The 14,176-nt window shown below is 56.1% G+C and overlaps 1 protein-coding gene across 1 annotated transcript in view; it reads right to left on the bottom strand.

Moving 5' to 3' along the window:
- The window catches only part of TTC7A (tetratricopeptide repeat domain 7A), a 113,646-nt gene that overhangs the window by 44,254 nt on the left and 55,216 nt on the right, over positions 1 to 14,176 (bottom strand). Inside the window, exons 10-13 of the mRNA XM_024552841.4 lie at positions 12,701 to 12,784; positions 8,635 to 8,739; positions 1,346 to 1,463; positions 126 to 183 (exon numbers count right to left, since the gene is read on the bottom strand). Coding sequence (XP_024408609.2) covers positions 126 to 183; positions 1,346 to 1,463; positions 8,635 to 8,739; positions 12,701 to 12,784 — 365 coding nt within the window. The remainder of the gene's footprint in view (positions 1 to 125; positions 184 to 1,345; positions 1,464 to 8,634; positions 8,740 to 12,700; positions 12,785 to 14,176) is intronic.

Below are 14,176 nucleotides of genomic sequence, written 5' to 3'. Positions count from 1 at the left end.
TGAGCTCTCAGAGCCTCGGCTTCCTGGTCAATAACATGGGGACAGAGACCTCTGCCCTGTCACACCAGAGGGCCCTCTGAGCACTGACTGACCACCCGTGCCTCCGTGCCGCTTGGGCCCCTCACCTCTCCAGCGTCTGCAGTGCTTTCCGGTGCAACTCGTCCTGCTTGCTCTTCAGAGTGGCTGCAGGAGACAGGGTGGACATGGCCATGAGGGGTGCTGAGGGGTGCCGGCCCAGCCCTGCCCCACTCCAGGGCACACAGGCTCTGCACAGAGAGGCCCCATCGGGCCCTGTTGGCAAGTGCTGGCACTCAAGCAGCTCCAAACTGATGCCACCCACTGCTCTGGTTACAGAGGGAAGGTGTGCGGTGTCCACCTGGCCCCAGCCTCCCGGCAGCATTCTTGGCACACCGGGCCCTGCCACTCCACCGTCGTTTTTGCCACCTGGGCCAACCCAACACTCTCAAGGCCTGAGCCTGGAGAAAAAGGTTCCCACTTCCATCCTGGCCACATGCCTCGTTGGGCTTCCTTACCTACAAGGCTGCTGCTTCTTTTTTAACTAGTTTTAACAAATTTTAAGTGTACAGTTCAGTGGCAGTAAGTACATTCACAATGTTGTATAACCATCACCGCCATCCACCTCCAGAACTCTCATTATCCCCAACAGAAAGTCCACACCCACTGAACACTAACTCCCCTCCCTCCCCCTGGGTCCCGCCCCCCACTCCAGTAACTTTCTGTTATACTTTCAGGGGCCGAAGCCTATCCCATGTTTAGTCCGGGGGGACCGTCACCTCTTCCCCTCCAGCTCCATGGAGACAGAAATAGGTGGCTGCCTGAGCTGTGGGGGCCATACAGCTGAGCTGGCAGGACTGGGGAGAGCACACAAGGCTCTGGATGGCAGGAGTGAAGCCCCTCCGCCAAGCACGAGTATTTATTAAATGCTTGCTGGGTACCCAGCTCTACACCACACATAGAGGAGGACTCCAAAGACCCCAGAAGATCACAGCAGTGCTGAGGTTAAAGGTGAACCAGAATGAAGTAGAATGTGGGGTCAGGGCTGGCGGCCCGTTACAGTTGCCGGCACCACTGGAGTCCCAGGGGCAGAGGGTGGACTCTGCCTGGAGCTGGGCTGGGCCTTGAAGGGTGGGAAGAACTGGTGGACGACGAGGGCATCCCTGAGAGGGGTGAGGTCTGGGCAAGAGTGGAACTGGGACTGAGACGTGTGTGTGCGCACACCTACCCCAGAGGAGCCCATGGGGTGTGTTGGGAGGTGGACACTGAAGGAACAAGAGGCCTGGAGGGCCAGAGTCACCCCAAGCAGAGGTTCTGAGGTGGCACTCACCATCGGTGGCCTGCAGGCTGTAGGTGAGACCTAGCGCCAGGTAGCCCTTGGAGAGAAACTCCCCAGCTTCCTCCCCGAGGTCGATCACCATCGTGGCAAAGTGCTCGGCCTCCTCCAGCTGCAAAGAGGAGAGTGCAGTTCACTGGGAGGGCTTCACTGGCCTCAGCATGCAGCCCCTCACAGTCCCAGCCCCAGTCACTCAGGACTGCAGTTCCTCCTGTGTGCGCAGCAGGACCACAGTGGCCAGGTGGCCATGTCTGAGGGCACACAGCCAGAGGGGAAGGATCAAAGCTGTTACCTCTACCTGCGACTCTAGGGACCTCTTCACCCACCGGGGGGCCTGAACTCTCAAGGCACTGGTCTCTCACAGAAAGCTCCCCTCGCCCAGGGAGCCCCGCCTCCCACCACTTGCTCTGCTGAGAGCAGGGACCCAGGACCAGGCCGTTCTGGGCCAGCTCCTTTCCTCATCTGGCCCCTGTGGGTCCCTGGGCCTGTCCCTGCTCGGCAGAAGGAAGCCAGGGGCAGGGCATACAGACTGGGATCTGGGCCTGGCCTGGGGACACTGCCCACCCTGCAGAGTGGTGGGGCTGCCACTTCTGCTCTGCCTGTGAGCTCATGCCCTGACACAGGGAACTCAACTTCTTCGGGGGCAGGGACAGGGGGAAGGCCTGGGGCTGTTTTTGTCCTATTCCAGTTGGAAAGGGACCAACGGCACAGGTCACATGCGCCCACAGCGTCATATACAACACGTGACACAAAGACAGGGGCATCCACAAGGCAGGCCTCCCAAGCCCTCTGGGTGACCCCGGCGGTCAGGCCAGTCAGGGAGGCAGGAGACAGCTGGGGGCCTCGGCCGTGCCCCTCACAGCCCACAGGCCTCTAAGAAATGCCCCCTCCCCCCTTGCAGGCCCAGGAATGTTAACTGCCCACATGCTTGGCATGGCAGGGTACCCGAGTCTGTGTCACCAGGAACAAAGAAGGGGGCTTAACAAATCATTGCCAAAGCCACTGCCACCCACAAGGCCCCCTTGTGTGGGGTGTCTTCCCCCAGGAGAGGCCCACGAAGTCAACCAACCAGGGAGCAGAGTCAAACCTAAGGGGGCTTCTGGCCAACCTAGTGTGCCCTGCCCCACTCGGGTCCCTGGCTAGGCCCAGCCCCACTCCCTTGGGAATGGGGCAGGTCTGGGAATCTTGTGGCCTGACCACTGGTCATAGCTGGGGGTAGAGGGGACAACGGACTCTCTCTCCCTGGAGTGCGCAGTTGAGATGCTGAGAGAGAGCCCGTCAGCATGGAGAAGTGAGCTGAGCTGAGTCCACCACCTGGGTGTAGATGTGTGAGCTACCTGCGGAAGAAGGCTGAGGGAGCAAAGAACCCAGTCAGTGAACGGAGAGGGCGACAGTAAAACCAAAGTCCAGTGGAGCCTGAGAGGGGAGCTGACAGCCCATAGAGAGATAGCTGAGGGGGGCTGAATCCCTCTGTGGCCCGACCACCAGCCCTGACACACACTGACCAGGGTGGTGGGCAACCTCCAGTTTGACAGGCTGGTCATTAAAAAAAAATGGGGGAGTCGGGGAGCTGGGCCTCTGACACCATCAGAGCTGAGGAGGTGGGGTTCAAGGGGAGGCAGCAGCTCAGGAAACCCCACAGCTGCTCGCTGCCCAGCCCCGACTGGCTGGGTAGGGCCAAGGCTGGAGATGCCGAGATCTGTTTCCAGAGTACCTGGCCCTGCAGGACTCAGGAGGGCTAAAGGGGCCTGAAGTCAGAGCCAGGTTGGGAGAAAAGCACAGGCCGCTCGACACCGGCTCTGATCCTGGCTCGGCACCTGACAGCCATGGGACCGTCAGCAAGTCACTTAGTTTCTGGGCCCCAGAGGTCCTCATCGGCACAGTGTGGAGTTGCCCCCCCTCACTTTAACTGCCCCTCCCTACAAACTTCTATGAAGACCTCTGCGACACCAGACTCTGTGCTGGGCCCAGCTGGGGCTGCCCAGTGACAAGGGTGCAGGATGCCTGGAGAGCTCGCACGGGGTCTTGTGAGCCGACACAAAGGAGGGCGAGATCCCGCAGAACAAGGTGGCTCTTAACTAAGGCTGCACTGCGTGAGGCTGGCATGGGATATGAGAGCTTCAAGAGTGGCTGGGGTTGTCTAAGGAGGCCTCATGGTGGGGGCGGGGGGCAGCAGGCATCGCGGGAAGGGTGAGTGAGCAAACAAGGCCTTTCCTCCTTCCTCATATCCCACTGTGGACGAGACTCATCACACAGTCTCTGGGCCTCATTATGCCTCATGCAAAAGGAACAGGCTTTTTTATAAACCTCCAAGTACAAGTTATAAAAAGAATCAGAAACCTACTGCACTCCAAGTGTAAACACTCTCCCCATGTCCTTCTACTCGGCCAACTGCAGCTTCTACCTCCTGCAACCCACGTAGAGAGGGTGCTGGGGAGAAGGCTCAGCGATGACTGGCAAGCAGGGAAGTTACCGCCCCGTTTAGGCACATCACATTCTGGATTAATAGAGCTCACCATCCTTGAGCTTTAAACAATGAAAACATACCTCCTTGGCTTGTCCAACTTGTGGTCCACTCTGACCCCCAGGCCAGCCTTCCTTCACCAGTACTTGCCAGCCTTAAGCTCACATGTTTAAAATGATCACTAAGCATGGTGTTTGTCTCAAATCAAACTCACAAGGCTTCAGTGCACCAATTTCCTACATGGCCAACACTATTTTGATTTCCATTACCAGAAACAAAGCAGCCTTTTACATGTGGAACCAACTCAGTGATTGTAAGGAAAAGAAATAAAATCAGGTCTGTTAGGTGTGACAATATACAATGATAAACAATCCCCAGATGCATGTGTATTTTAAATATAAAATACATTTTAAAACAAAATATATGTATTTAAAGAAAACAGAGAGAGAGAGTGAGCACACACACAGTTCCCCTTCATCTAAGACTGGAGTTGGGATTCCTAAAGCCCTTGAGAACATGGCTTTTCTACCTTTGTCCTGAAGACTATCGCGCAACCTAAGTCCAGAGTCAGCTCCGCACCCACGAATAGCTCTCCGCGCTCTGGGGCCAGGCTTGCTGGGCTCAAACCCCAGTGTGGCTATGTACTGAGTGACCTTGGGCATGTCACTTGACTTCGCTGTGCCTCAGTTCCCTCTTCTGTGAAACGGGGACAATAATTGTCTGCTTCATAGGGCTTCTCAGAGGACATGTGAGTGCTCAGAGCAATGCCTGAGTAAGTATAAACTGTCATTATTAGCTGTGAGTTTATAAGTATAATTAGTTCAATATTCCAGGACTTTTTAGTCTCAACCCGATAGATGTACAAGGGCCACCTGAGCACATGCTTTCCCTCCACTACATGATCGCAGCGACAAATCAGGGAGTGACATCAAAGACCCTCCTGAATCCACAGAGGGAACACGCCTGCCTTTGTCCCTGCCTGACCCTTAGTCACAGGAGAGGGGCGACTACAGGAGGCCAGGGTGGGTCTCCACAGCCCTAGGCAGTCTGCTGTGCCAGGCTGCCCACACCCTGACCCCCAACGGTGGTCCAGGACGCGCACACACATACCCCTACCCTTCCCCTCGTCCCAGCACTCACCCCCACTGTGGGGCACACACGTGGATATCTTCTATCCCCTTCTCTAACACTCTATTTCCATTTTTTAAACAGTTCTATTTTACAACCCACCCATGGGTGTCAACCTGGGCTGAGTTGCCCAGCACCTGCCCACCTACACCCAACCTAGCTGTATTTTTCTCCCACCCAGGACCTCAGTGGTCCTTTCCAATGTCCAGGCACTTCCTCCTGAGGGCGTAAGAGCAACAGCATGTAGCCCTGTAGCTGTGGTTCCTGCTTCTGTGAGATCCGCTCAGGTAGCAGCACCGGGCCCTCCTTGCTCGTCAAAATACTTGTAGGATGAGGGGTCCTCAAATTCTTTCTAATCGTTCCCTTCCCAACGATACACTGCTTTTAATGTCTCCTTTACCTATGAAAGCCGTGTAACCTTGCACAAAACCCAGGTGGAGGTCCCTGGCCTCCCTTGCATTTCTAGAGAGAGTTGGTGCTCATCTGACCTTTCCCAGCACCGTGGCCTCCTGGTGGGACGGGTGTTTCACAGTAGAAGGTTCTGATGCGCAGGGAACTTAGGGGACCCACCCAAGGTCACCTGGCTAGCAAGGGGCAGAACTGCGTTTCCAATCCAGGTCTCCTGATCTACCACTGGCTCTTTCTGAGCTGCCTGCTTCATGGCTACCCTCTGTGGTTCTCCCTCTTTCTCCTCTCTGAGCCTCTGGGGAAAGATGTACTGGAGGATGTCATGCTTTTTGCTTTCTGTAAGTAGGAAAAGTGATTTTACAAGTTCCTACATCTCTCCAGTTGTCCTAATTTGGTCCCCACCTAAGACTGGCTTCAGGGCACATGCTGCTCACGCTCAGGCTGCCGCCCACCACCAGGGCTGCCTCCCTCGGGCAGTGGGCCAGAGAGGTCGTCCCTGGGGATCTTCACCCTCCTCCTCCCTTCCTGGGAACTGGAGAGAGGTCGCTTCTGAGCCTGCAGAGCTTGTGTAAAGGGCACCTCCAGTCTCTCCTTAGGCCTGTCCCACAGGGCCCAGGACCTGTTGTTATCTGCTCCACTGAAAATGCACTTTTGTGCTCCAGGGAGGAGCCAGCACTCTTCCTAATCCCCACAAGCTAACGGCGGCAGAGCTGCTGTTCTTTCTTCCCTGCCTCCTCAACACTTCGTCCATCTCCCTGGCTCTGCCCACCCCTGAATCTGAAAAATGAAGGCGAAGACACAAAAGCACATCCCTTCCAAGAGCCTGCTCTTTCGAAGAGGCTGTCACGGGGATAGCTGCCATTTACCTGGTACCTGCAATGTGCTAAGCAGGGACACTCCTCAGCTCTGGTGTTTCCAGGTTACAGGTGAGGCACAGCGAGGGTGAATCACTCCCCTAAAGTCACACAGCACTAAGCGGGCAGGCAGGGATTTGAACCCCACCCTCTCTGCCTCTAAAGCCTGCACTCTTTATACCACCCACACAATCCCTTCAGGTGAAGAGGCCCAGAGACAGTACCACCAAAGAGGAGCACGGCCTGCTTCCGTTTCATAACACAGCACACGTGCATTCCCCCACCTCCATCCTCCTAGAAGAGAGCCAACGTTTTATATTACAGGGATTTTAAATAACTGTGTTGGAAGGGATATTAAAAAATGTTTACATCGCCTTCTTCTCCTGCCCCAACTAACTGACTGGGGACCCTGGTAGGACGCTGGCCATGCGACTGTCACCTAGGGGAGCGTCAGGCTAAGCCTCCCACCTGATCCCACGGCTGCCTCAGCTGCTCCCACACCACTGCAAATGCCCTATCAACCAGCACATAACCATCCCTCTGCCACCCCCTCCCTATCCACCTCCAAACCCAGACCCAGCCTGGGACGTCCCACACTGGCTCTGGCATAAGGACAGGATGTGGGGACAGCAGGTGCTCCGCCTCTGGGCACACAGCCACCCAGTCCAGTTTTATCCAGCACAACCCGATTTTCACATGTCCCAGTTTCAGCCTCCCTTCCTGCAACCTGGGCCAAGCTGCCCACCCCTGGATTTCTGTCCCCTGCTAACAGAGCTTGGCTGAGCAATGGTTGGGCCTGCTGGAGACTGATGTGAGTCAGCACAGCTAGGAAGGCAGGGGACAGAGGTGATGTCAGACATCTTGCAGGATCCATACCCTGCCGCGAGCACTAGCCCCCCTCTGTGTGCTGCAGTCAGACCCACTCTTCCTGCTGGAAGCCTTGATAACAGAGTGCTGGGCGGCATCTCTCCCGGCTCTTTGGGGAACAGGCTGCCCTCGGCTACCAGTAGCCTGCTCTTGGCCCAGCAGCAACCCAGGGAGCCAGGGAGAACCACTGAACCAGATGCACCCCCGCCACTCCTGGCCCTCCTGGCCAGCTGGGGCAGGCATCATTCTATAAGATATTATTGAACACCTACTATGTGCAGGGTTCTATGTGGGGAAGAGGGGCTCCGGGGGCAAGACACAGCTAGTGAAGAAGCTCTTCGTCTACTTGGGAAGGCAAGTACCATACAAGGCAGAGCCCAGGGCCACGTGTCTGTGCTCATCAGCAAGTAGGATTCACCCAATGACCACCAGGCATCAACCCTGGGCTGGGGTTTCAAGAAGGAAGAGAGACAGGCCCTGCCCTCAAGAAACACCAATGATTACCATGTGAGGTGCTAAGTGTCCAAGGCAGGTATAAGAAGGCTTTAGGGAGCTGCAAGGTGAGGTTTTGGTCAGGGAAGGCCGCCAGGACTGCCCCCGACCCTGCAGGACCCACCCTAGCCTGCGCCCGATTTAAACCCAGCTCCAACCTGCCCCTTAACCCAAATACGCTCTCAGCTGAGGTTAAACAACTCACCCTCCTCCCCGATTCTGATGACAAGTCTGAATGTTTAAGTTTCCTTTTGGGCTTTTCTATTTATGTTGTCATTGATTACTTTGCTCCTAACTCATCTGATTTCAATTTGGACTGATTTGATCCTAATTTTATTACCATGTAATCTGAATGCACATAATTACTGTAATTATGCTGCTGAGGGAAACAGCTCCTCCACTGCAGGAAGCCCTAAATTTAGGACTTCCTGGCAAGGGTGGCCGTTGGCTGGGCGGACCCACAGACACCTCAGAGCTGGCAGCCTTTGGGTGCGCAGATGCCCTCCCCCGCCCCACCTCAGTGAGGTGGGTATTTTGGGCTTCATCCCAGTGATGGGGTTAAGGCCCCTCTAAAGAGCCCTAGGAGTATGTAGGGCTGTGAGCTAGAGGTTGGTGAGCCCACCCTCTCTGTGTTTTCCATCCTCTGCTGCACCGCCATCCTCTGCTACACTGCTCAGCCTGGGTGGCTCCTTTCTGCCAGCACCCACATGCCACCCACATGCCAAGGCTGCTCTCCCTCTAGGGTGCAAGATGCCAGCAGTCCCCCTGAAAAGACTTGGGGAGCAAGAGGTTTCCCTGCTAATCATAGGGCTGGGGAGAAGCAAGCTGTGACAGAAGGGCTTGCTGCCGGCCTGTGTGGATTTTTCCCAGAATTCCAAGCCTAGTCCGAGGCCTCCTCCTCCAGGAAGTCTCCCTGACCCATCCAGCTCTCTCCATACTTTGTTATTTATATCACCCCCACATACACAGCAAGATGGACATGTCCCCGTCTCATGCCCACCTGCTGCCATCCTCCTGCAGGAAGCCGGCAAGACCTGGGCCCTGCTGCCCTGTCCCTGAAGCTCACTTACCCAGTGCAGGGACCCGATGCAGACCTTGGCGGCCATCAGGGGCACGGTGGGGTCTGAGGGCCGCAGCTTCACACACTCCCGTAGCAGCGACACAGCGTAGGCCCACTGCAGAAGAAAGAGCAGGCAATGCCATCACGCACAGCCCTAGGTTGCAACTGACCGGGCACCTCCTGCACAGTGGGGGCGTTCCCAAATTGCCAGTCCTGGCTCTGCACCCCTTTCCTCCCAAGGGCCAGGAGGAGGGCCCGGTAGGAGCCCAGGCAGTGTGGGCAGGCAAGTCCCTCCTGGGCCTACGTTGCCTCATCTGGAGAATGGAGGCTGTGACCCTTGCCCAGAGTGAGATGACAGCAGCTAAGGTGACAACAGGCGGAAGCTCTTTAAAAGGAATTCAGATGTGAACCACACACATGTGAGAGGCGGAAAGGGGCTCTCTTAAACCTCTGAGTCCAACGCTCTCGGGTGAATAGATGATGAGATTAGGCCAAACTGTGTGGGGATGTGGAGGCAGGGCCGGTGGTAGGGAGTCGGGTGGAAGTGTGAAGGCTGGCAGACAAGGAGGAGAGAAGCCAAGATGGCAGAGCCAGAGAGAACCTCCAGACAGGGATCTGGGGATCCCCCAGGCTCCATGGACTCGGCCACGGGGACGGGGTCAGACTGGACCCACCGAGGGTGGCCGAGTGTGGACGGAGGGCCAAAGGGGGGAGAGTGTCCAGAGCCAGGCAGGGATACAATTAGTCACAGCACTGAGAAGAACATGGCAACACTTATGCAGATCTTACTGTGGACCGAGCACTGCTGCAAGTCGAGGGCCAAACTGCCCTCTGCCTGCTTCTGTAAGTAAATTTTGGAACTCAGCCGTGTCCACTCATATATGTATTATCTGTGGCTACTTCCACGGTGCTAAGGCAGAGTTGAGTATTTCCCACAGAAACTGTTCGGCCTGCAAAGTCAACCATGTCAACTCTCTGACCCTTTAGAGAAGGTCTGCTAACCCATGTTCCCAGTGCTTTATAAAGATTAAGGCATTTAATTTCCACAGCTCTCCTATGAGGTAGGTGCTACGTCCCTATTCACAGATGAGGAAACAGCAATGCAGAGAAGTTAAGTAGCTTATTCAAAGCCACAATGCCCACAAGTAGCTGAGCGGGGATTTGAATAGTCTGGCTCTTAGTTTGTATCTACTGCCCTATCCTGTCTCTGTGGTGACTGTCTTGGCCAGAGAGGAGGCCTCTATGTAACCTCCACCCCTCCCCCCCGACACACACACACACACACACACACACACACACACACACACGCACACTCGAGGCTGGAACCTTTTGAATGAGTCCAGTACTTTTCCATGAAACTCAGCAGTGATCCCCACCACCCAGTGTGTACACTCCCCTTCCTGTGTGAGCCCCAGATAGGCAGGGATATGTACCTGTAACTTCGACAGTTCCCACAGGGCCCTACTGTGGGCTGCGCTCCTCACCATAATCAGCTCTCTCCCTCCCCGGCACCTCCGGAGGTGATGCTGGGAGTTCCTCAGCTGGGGTGGGGGTTGCCTGGCCATAGCACAGCGTGAGGGACTGGCAGATGCAGACCTGGGACCCCTGCCTCTCTTGCACTACCCATCCTTTTGCCACTAGCTAAGGAAGAAGAGGTTTTCTCAGCCCAGATGTGACAGATTTCCCTGGGCTCAGGCTTATTAGGCCAATGCCAGATGTCTCAGCCAACAGCCTGCTCTGTGCCCAGCAATGGGCAAGGGTTAGTGGAGTCTCTGTGGGAACGGGGAAGAGGCCCTGGCTCTTGGCTATCAGGAAGGCTGGGGAAAGCAAATACCACCATCCCCCACTGCTCTCTCAGGAAACATGAGGACCACGCACAAGAGGGTGTTAGCAGATGACAGGCTGAGGCAGGCTGGGAGATTGCACAGGATGCCCTGCGTGGGCTGGAGCAAGGGAGGCTGCAGGAGGCGCTTGAAGGACCTGCCAGGCCATCCGCCTCTTCCAAGACCCTGTCCTGTTTACACTGCTCCCAGCACTCTCAGCACGGTCCTTCTGGCCACAACCCCAGCAAGCTTCAAGGCCCTTCCAGTCTTCCTTCGCTGGCTGCTGACCTCTGCATCCTTAAAATACAGCGTTCTCTAACCCTGACCCCCCAAATTCACTTCTACCCCTGCACAAACCACGAACGCTGCTATTTAAGGAGCCATCTGCGGACTCTGCAGTCAGAGCAGCCGGCTCTTTTCTCTCTTTTTTTGTCATGCGGTTACCTAGCAACGCAGCCAATGTGATTGCTGAGTCGACCAAAAGAAAGAGCGGCCTAAATCATGCCATGGAACTCATCCTTTCTTCCTGCAGGTCGAAGTGCCAGAGGTATTTATATCTGCCAGGCCTCACCTCCTAGAAGACCTTTCGGGCACAATAACAGGTAGAACCTACGATCTTAGGATCTTAGAAACGGTGAGGTAGGTCTGGCCAACCAGGCTGACCCATCTGGTGGGCAGGGTTCCTGAGGCAGGTGGAGAGTGTACTTCTAGGACAATCCCCTGCTGCACCAAATGCAGTGGCAGGTGTAGCCCAGTGTCTCAGGCCTCCTGTGTGAGGAACACACCCATCACCCCACTCCTCATCTTGAGCCCATTCTCGTGTGCACCTTGCTGGTGTGTGAAGGAGCCAGGCCGGTACACCAGCTCCCTGGATTCTGGGATGTGCCAGGCTGTGTTTGGATCCCTCTGAGCCTTCAGCAAGGAGGTGGGAGACCCCATACCTCCCAGGCTAACGTGACACCTTCTCCTGAGCCTGGGGCCTTCCAGGAGCAACTGCAGACATTAAAGCCAACTCCTGCATGTGACGCATTCTTCTGAGCAGGGCCCCAGCTTTCCTTAGCATCTCACAGGGGCCTGTGACTCACAGAAGGCTGAGGACCCCTGCAGCCCGGGCCTCTCCTTCTGGTCCACGCTCACCGTTACAAAACTAGAGGCATTTTCTCTGTTTCCTGGGGGCAGGAAGAAGCTGTCACATGCCACTATGAGCTGTCTCCCCAGGCTCCATGTACGCTCCAGCTCCCACTCCTGCTTCCCCACCTCTGTTCTGAACTGTCCCTGAGCCCTGACAAGGTCCTGCTGAGCAGGGAGCCAAGGCACATCATGCCATGACTTCATGGGGGAGGGGGAAGAGGTTTGAGACAACAAGTGCCAGGTGGGGGAGGGGCAGAGAAGGCTCCCCACTTGATTCTTGGCTGTATTTCCCACCTGCCAGGCTACAGCACCTGCTCTCCTTCCCTCTCCCTGCCAGGACCCAGCCTGTACACCCGCCATTCGCGATGGAGGAGCTGGCAAGCCTGGAAGGGCCCCCCCGGAGATGGCTGCGGGGCTAGAAATGGCAGGTGGCACAGATGGGCGGGCGGGCAAGGAATTCCCTCAGCCCCATGAAAGGGCCCTGGGTGTTTACAGCTCTTGGAATGATCTGCGAGCTCATGCCATCTTATTTCCTGCCTTCGAAGCATCCTCAGTTCCAACAGCCCCAGCACCCAGCCCCGGAAAGCTTTTCCGATCATGTCACTACTTAAAATAGAGGCTTATGTAAGTGTGATTCTCATCCGAGGAAAAACAAGGGGTGTTAAAACAGGGCTTGGTGGGTGGAGAGCAAATGCAGCCCTTCAACCTGGGATGTGGTCAGTCGCAGGTTCACGGCGGGCAGGCAGACAGCTACAACCCCAATGAAACAACCTTCCCCTGCTAGAACCTCCCCCCGACACCTGTCTCATGCCCTTGTACCCATCAGTTCACCCGAGGAACTGCCCCGATGCCCCATGCGTGCATCCTCACCCATGTCCTCAGACAGAAGGACTCCCAGACACATACTTGCACATCTGGCACACTCGTAACTCACGTGTGGACACTGGATGCACGCACAGGGGTCTGTGTGTGCCCTCCTGTGCCTTCACTCCCCTGGAGATGAAAATCAGCTGCTTGACAACATTTCTGAATCCCTGCCTGCCTGCCTGCTGTTCCCCACCCCTCGGAGGGACCAGAGAAGAGCAGAGTCCCCTGAGGGTGATGCACAACCGCAAGCCTTACCTTTCCACAAGCCACCATGGAGAGTGCCACTTGGTACCAAAGGTGAAACTCTCCACATGCAAATTTCATGGCCCGCTCCAGGCACTGCGGGGAGGGAGACGTCTGGTTAGCACTTCCCTGCCAGGACACCCCCCAGCCCATCCGGCTCTTCCAGGGTAATCACTGCCCAAGTCACGGCCCTCAGGAGGCTGCAGGAGGCCCGTACTTGGTTCTAGTTGGAAAACTCCAGGGATAACCCATCCACCTGCCTGGCGTGCTGTGTTACCCCACACAAGTCTCTCACCCTCTCTGACCCTCGGCCCCCACCTCCGCAGCCCGTGAATGATCTCGCAGGGCGATGGCGAAAAGCGAATGAAATGAGATTTGTGAAAGTGCTTTCAAAATGGAGACATCCAATGAAAGTGTAAGAGCCGACATTTGTTAACACTGCGCACGGTACCGCTCTCAGCAGTTTACATGTTTGAACTCATTTACTCCTCCCCACCACCCTGCGAGGTGGGTCACCTAATTCCTCAGGTGAGGAAGCTGGGGCCTCAATGACTTGCCAGTCACAGGGCCTGGAAGAGGCAGAGCAGGCCGACCGCAAAGCCGGTGGTTAGAATGCCGCGAAAAGTAAAGGCTCCTTTTCACCCTGCTGTTTGTTCTCCAAGCCCACTGAGAAAAACCTACCGCTCCTCCGGCCTGGCCGGTCCTGGGCAACCCGCACCAGGGGCTGCCTGGTGAGACCTGACAGTCCCCAGCAGAAGTGCTCCAGGGGCTAGAGGCAGAGGCCGCCAGTATATGAGGCCAGGATTCCCATGTGGCCATGGTCAGGTGAGGGGGGGGGACAGGCGCGGGGTACAGGACCAGATGGCATGAGCCTGAAGAGCTCAGCGGCCTGGGTTCACGTGCTGGCTCAGCAGCACTCCCTGCGCCTTCCTGGGCAGAAACCAGCTCTCTGGGCCTCGTCTTCCTCGTGGTGCACTTGAGAGAACACCCCTTACCCTTCTGCATTAAAGGTGGGGATCATCCTAGAAGGCACCTTGTACGGAGCCTGGCGTGAGCAGGGGGAAGGGGGGTGCCATGGTCCCCCCTTTCAGGAGCCCTCCGAAACACACAGAAAGAGAATCTACTACTCAGCAGCTCATTCCTGTCACAAGGAGACAAGGGCCCCGAAGCCACCTTGATCTCAGCTTAGATTTGAAATCTCAAAAATGTGTGTACCATGTGCTTTGTGGGCAGGGGACAGAAGGAAGGGGGAAACTCAGTACCCCTCGTCCCCCACCCCAGAGAGGCACTGCCCACATCCCACGGAGCACTGCCCCAGCAGAATGGGAGCTTCGAACCCGGCCAAGAGAGGAAGCCATATAACACCAGAGTCATCTCTGGGGGAAACTGAGGGGGGGCGCAATTTTTTTCTTGTGCCTCTCTGTACAATGCTATGTGTTACTTTCAAAAGAAAAACCCATGAGACCATTAGTAAAGCCAAAAAGCACC

The sequence above is a fragment of the Desmodus rotundus genome, chromosome 5 (assembly GCF_022682495.2).
Source record: "Desmodus rotundus isolate HL8 chromosome 5, HLdesRot8A.1, whole genome shotgun sequence".
Lineage (NCBI taxonomy): Eukaryota > Metazoa > Chordata > Mammalia > Chiroptera > Phyllostomidae > Desmodus > Desmodus rotundus.
Note: the sequence above shows the minus strand (reverse complement) of the source record. Positions and strands in the feature narration are given on the sequence as shown.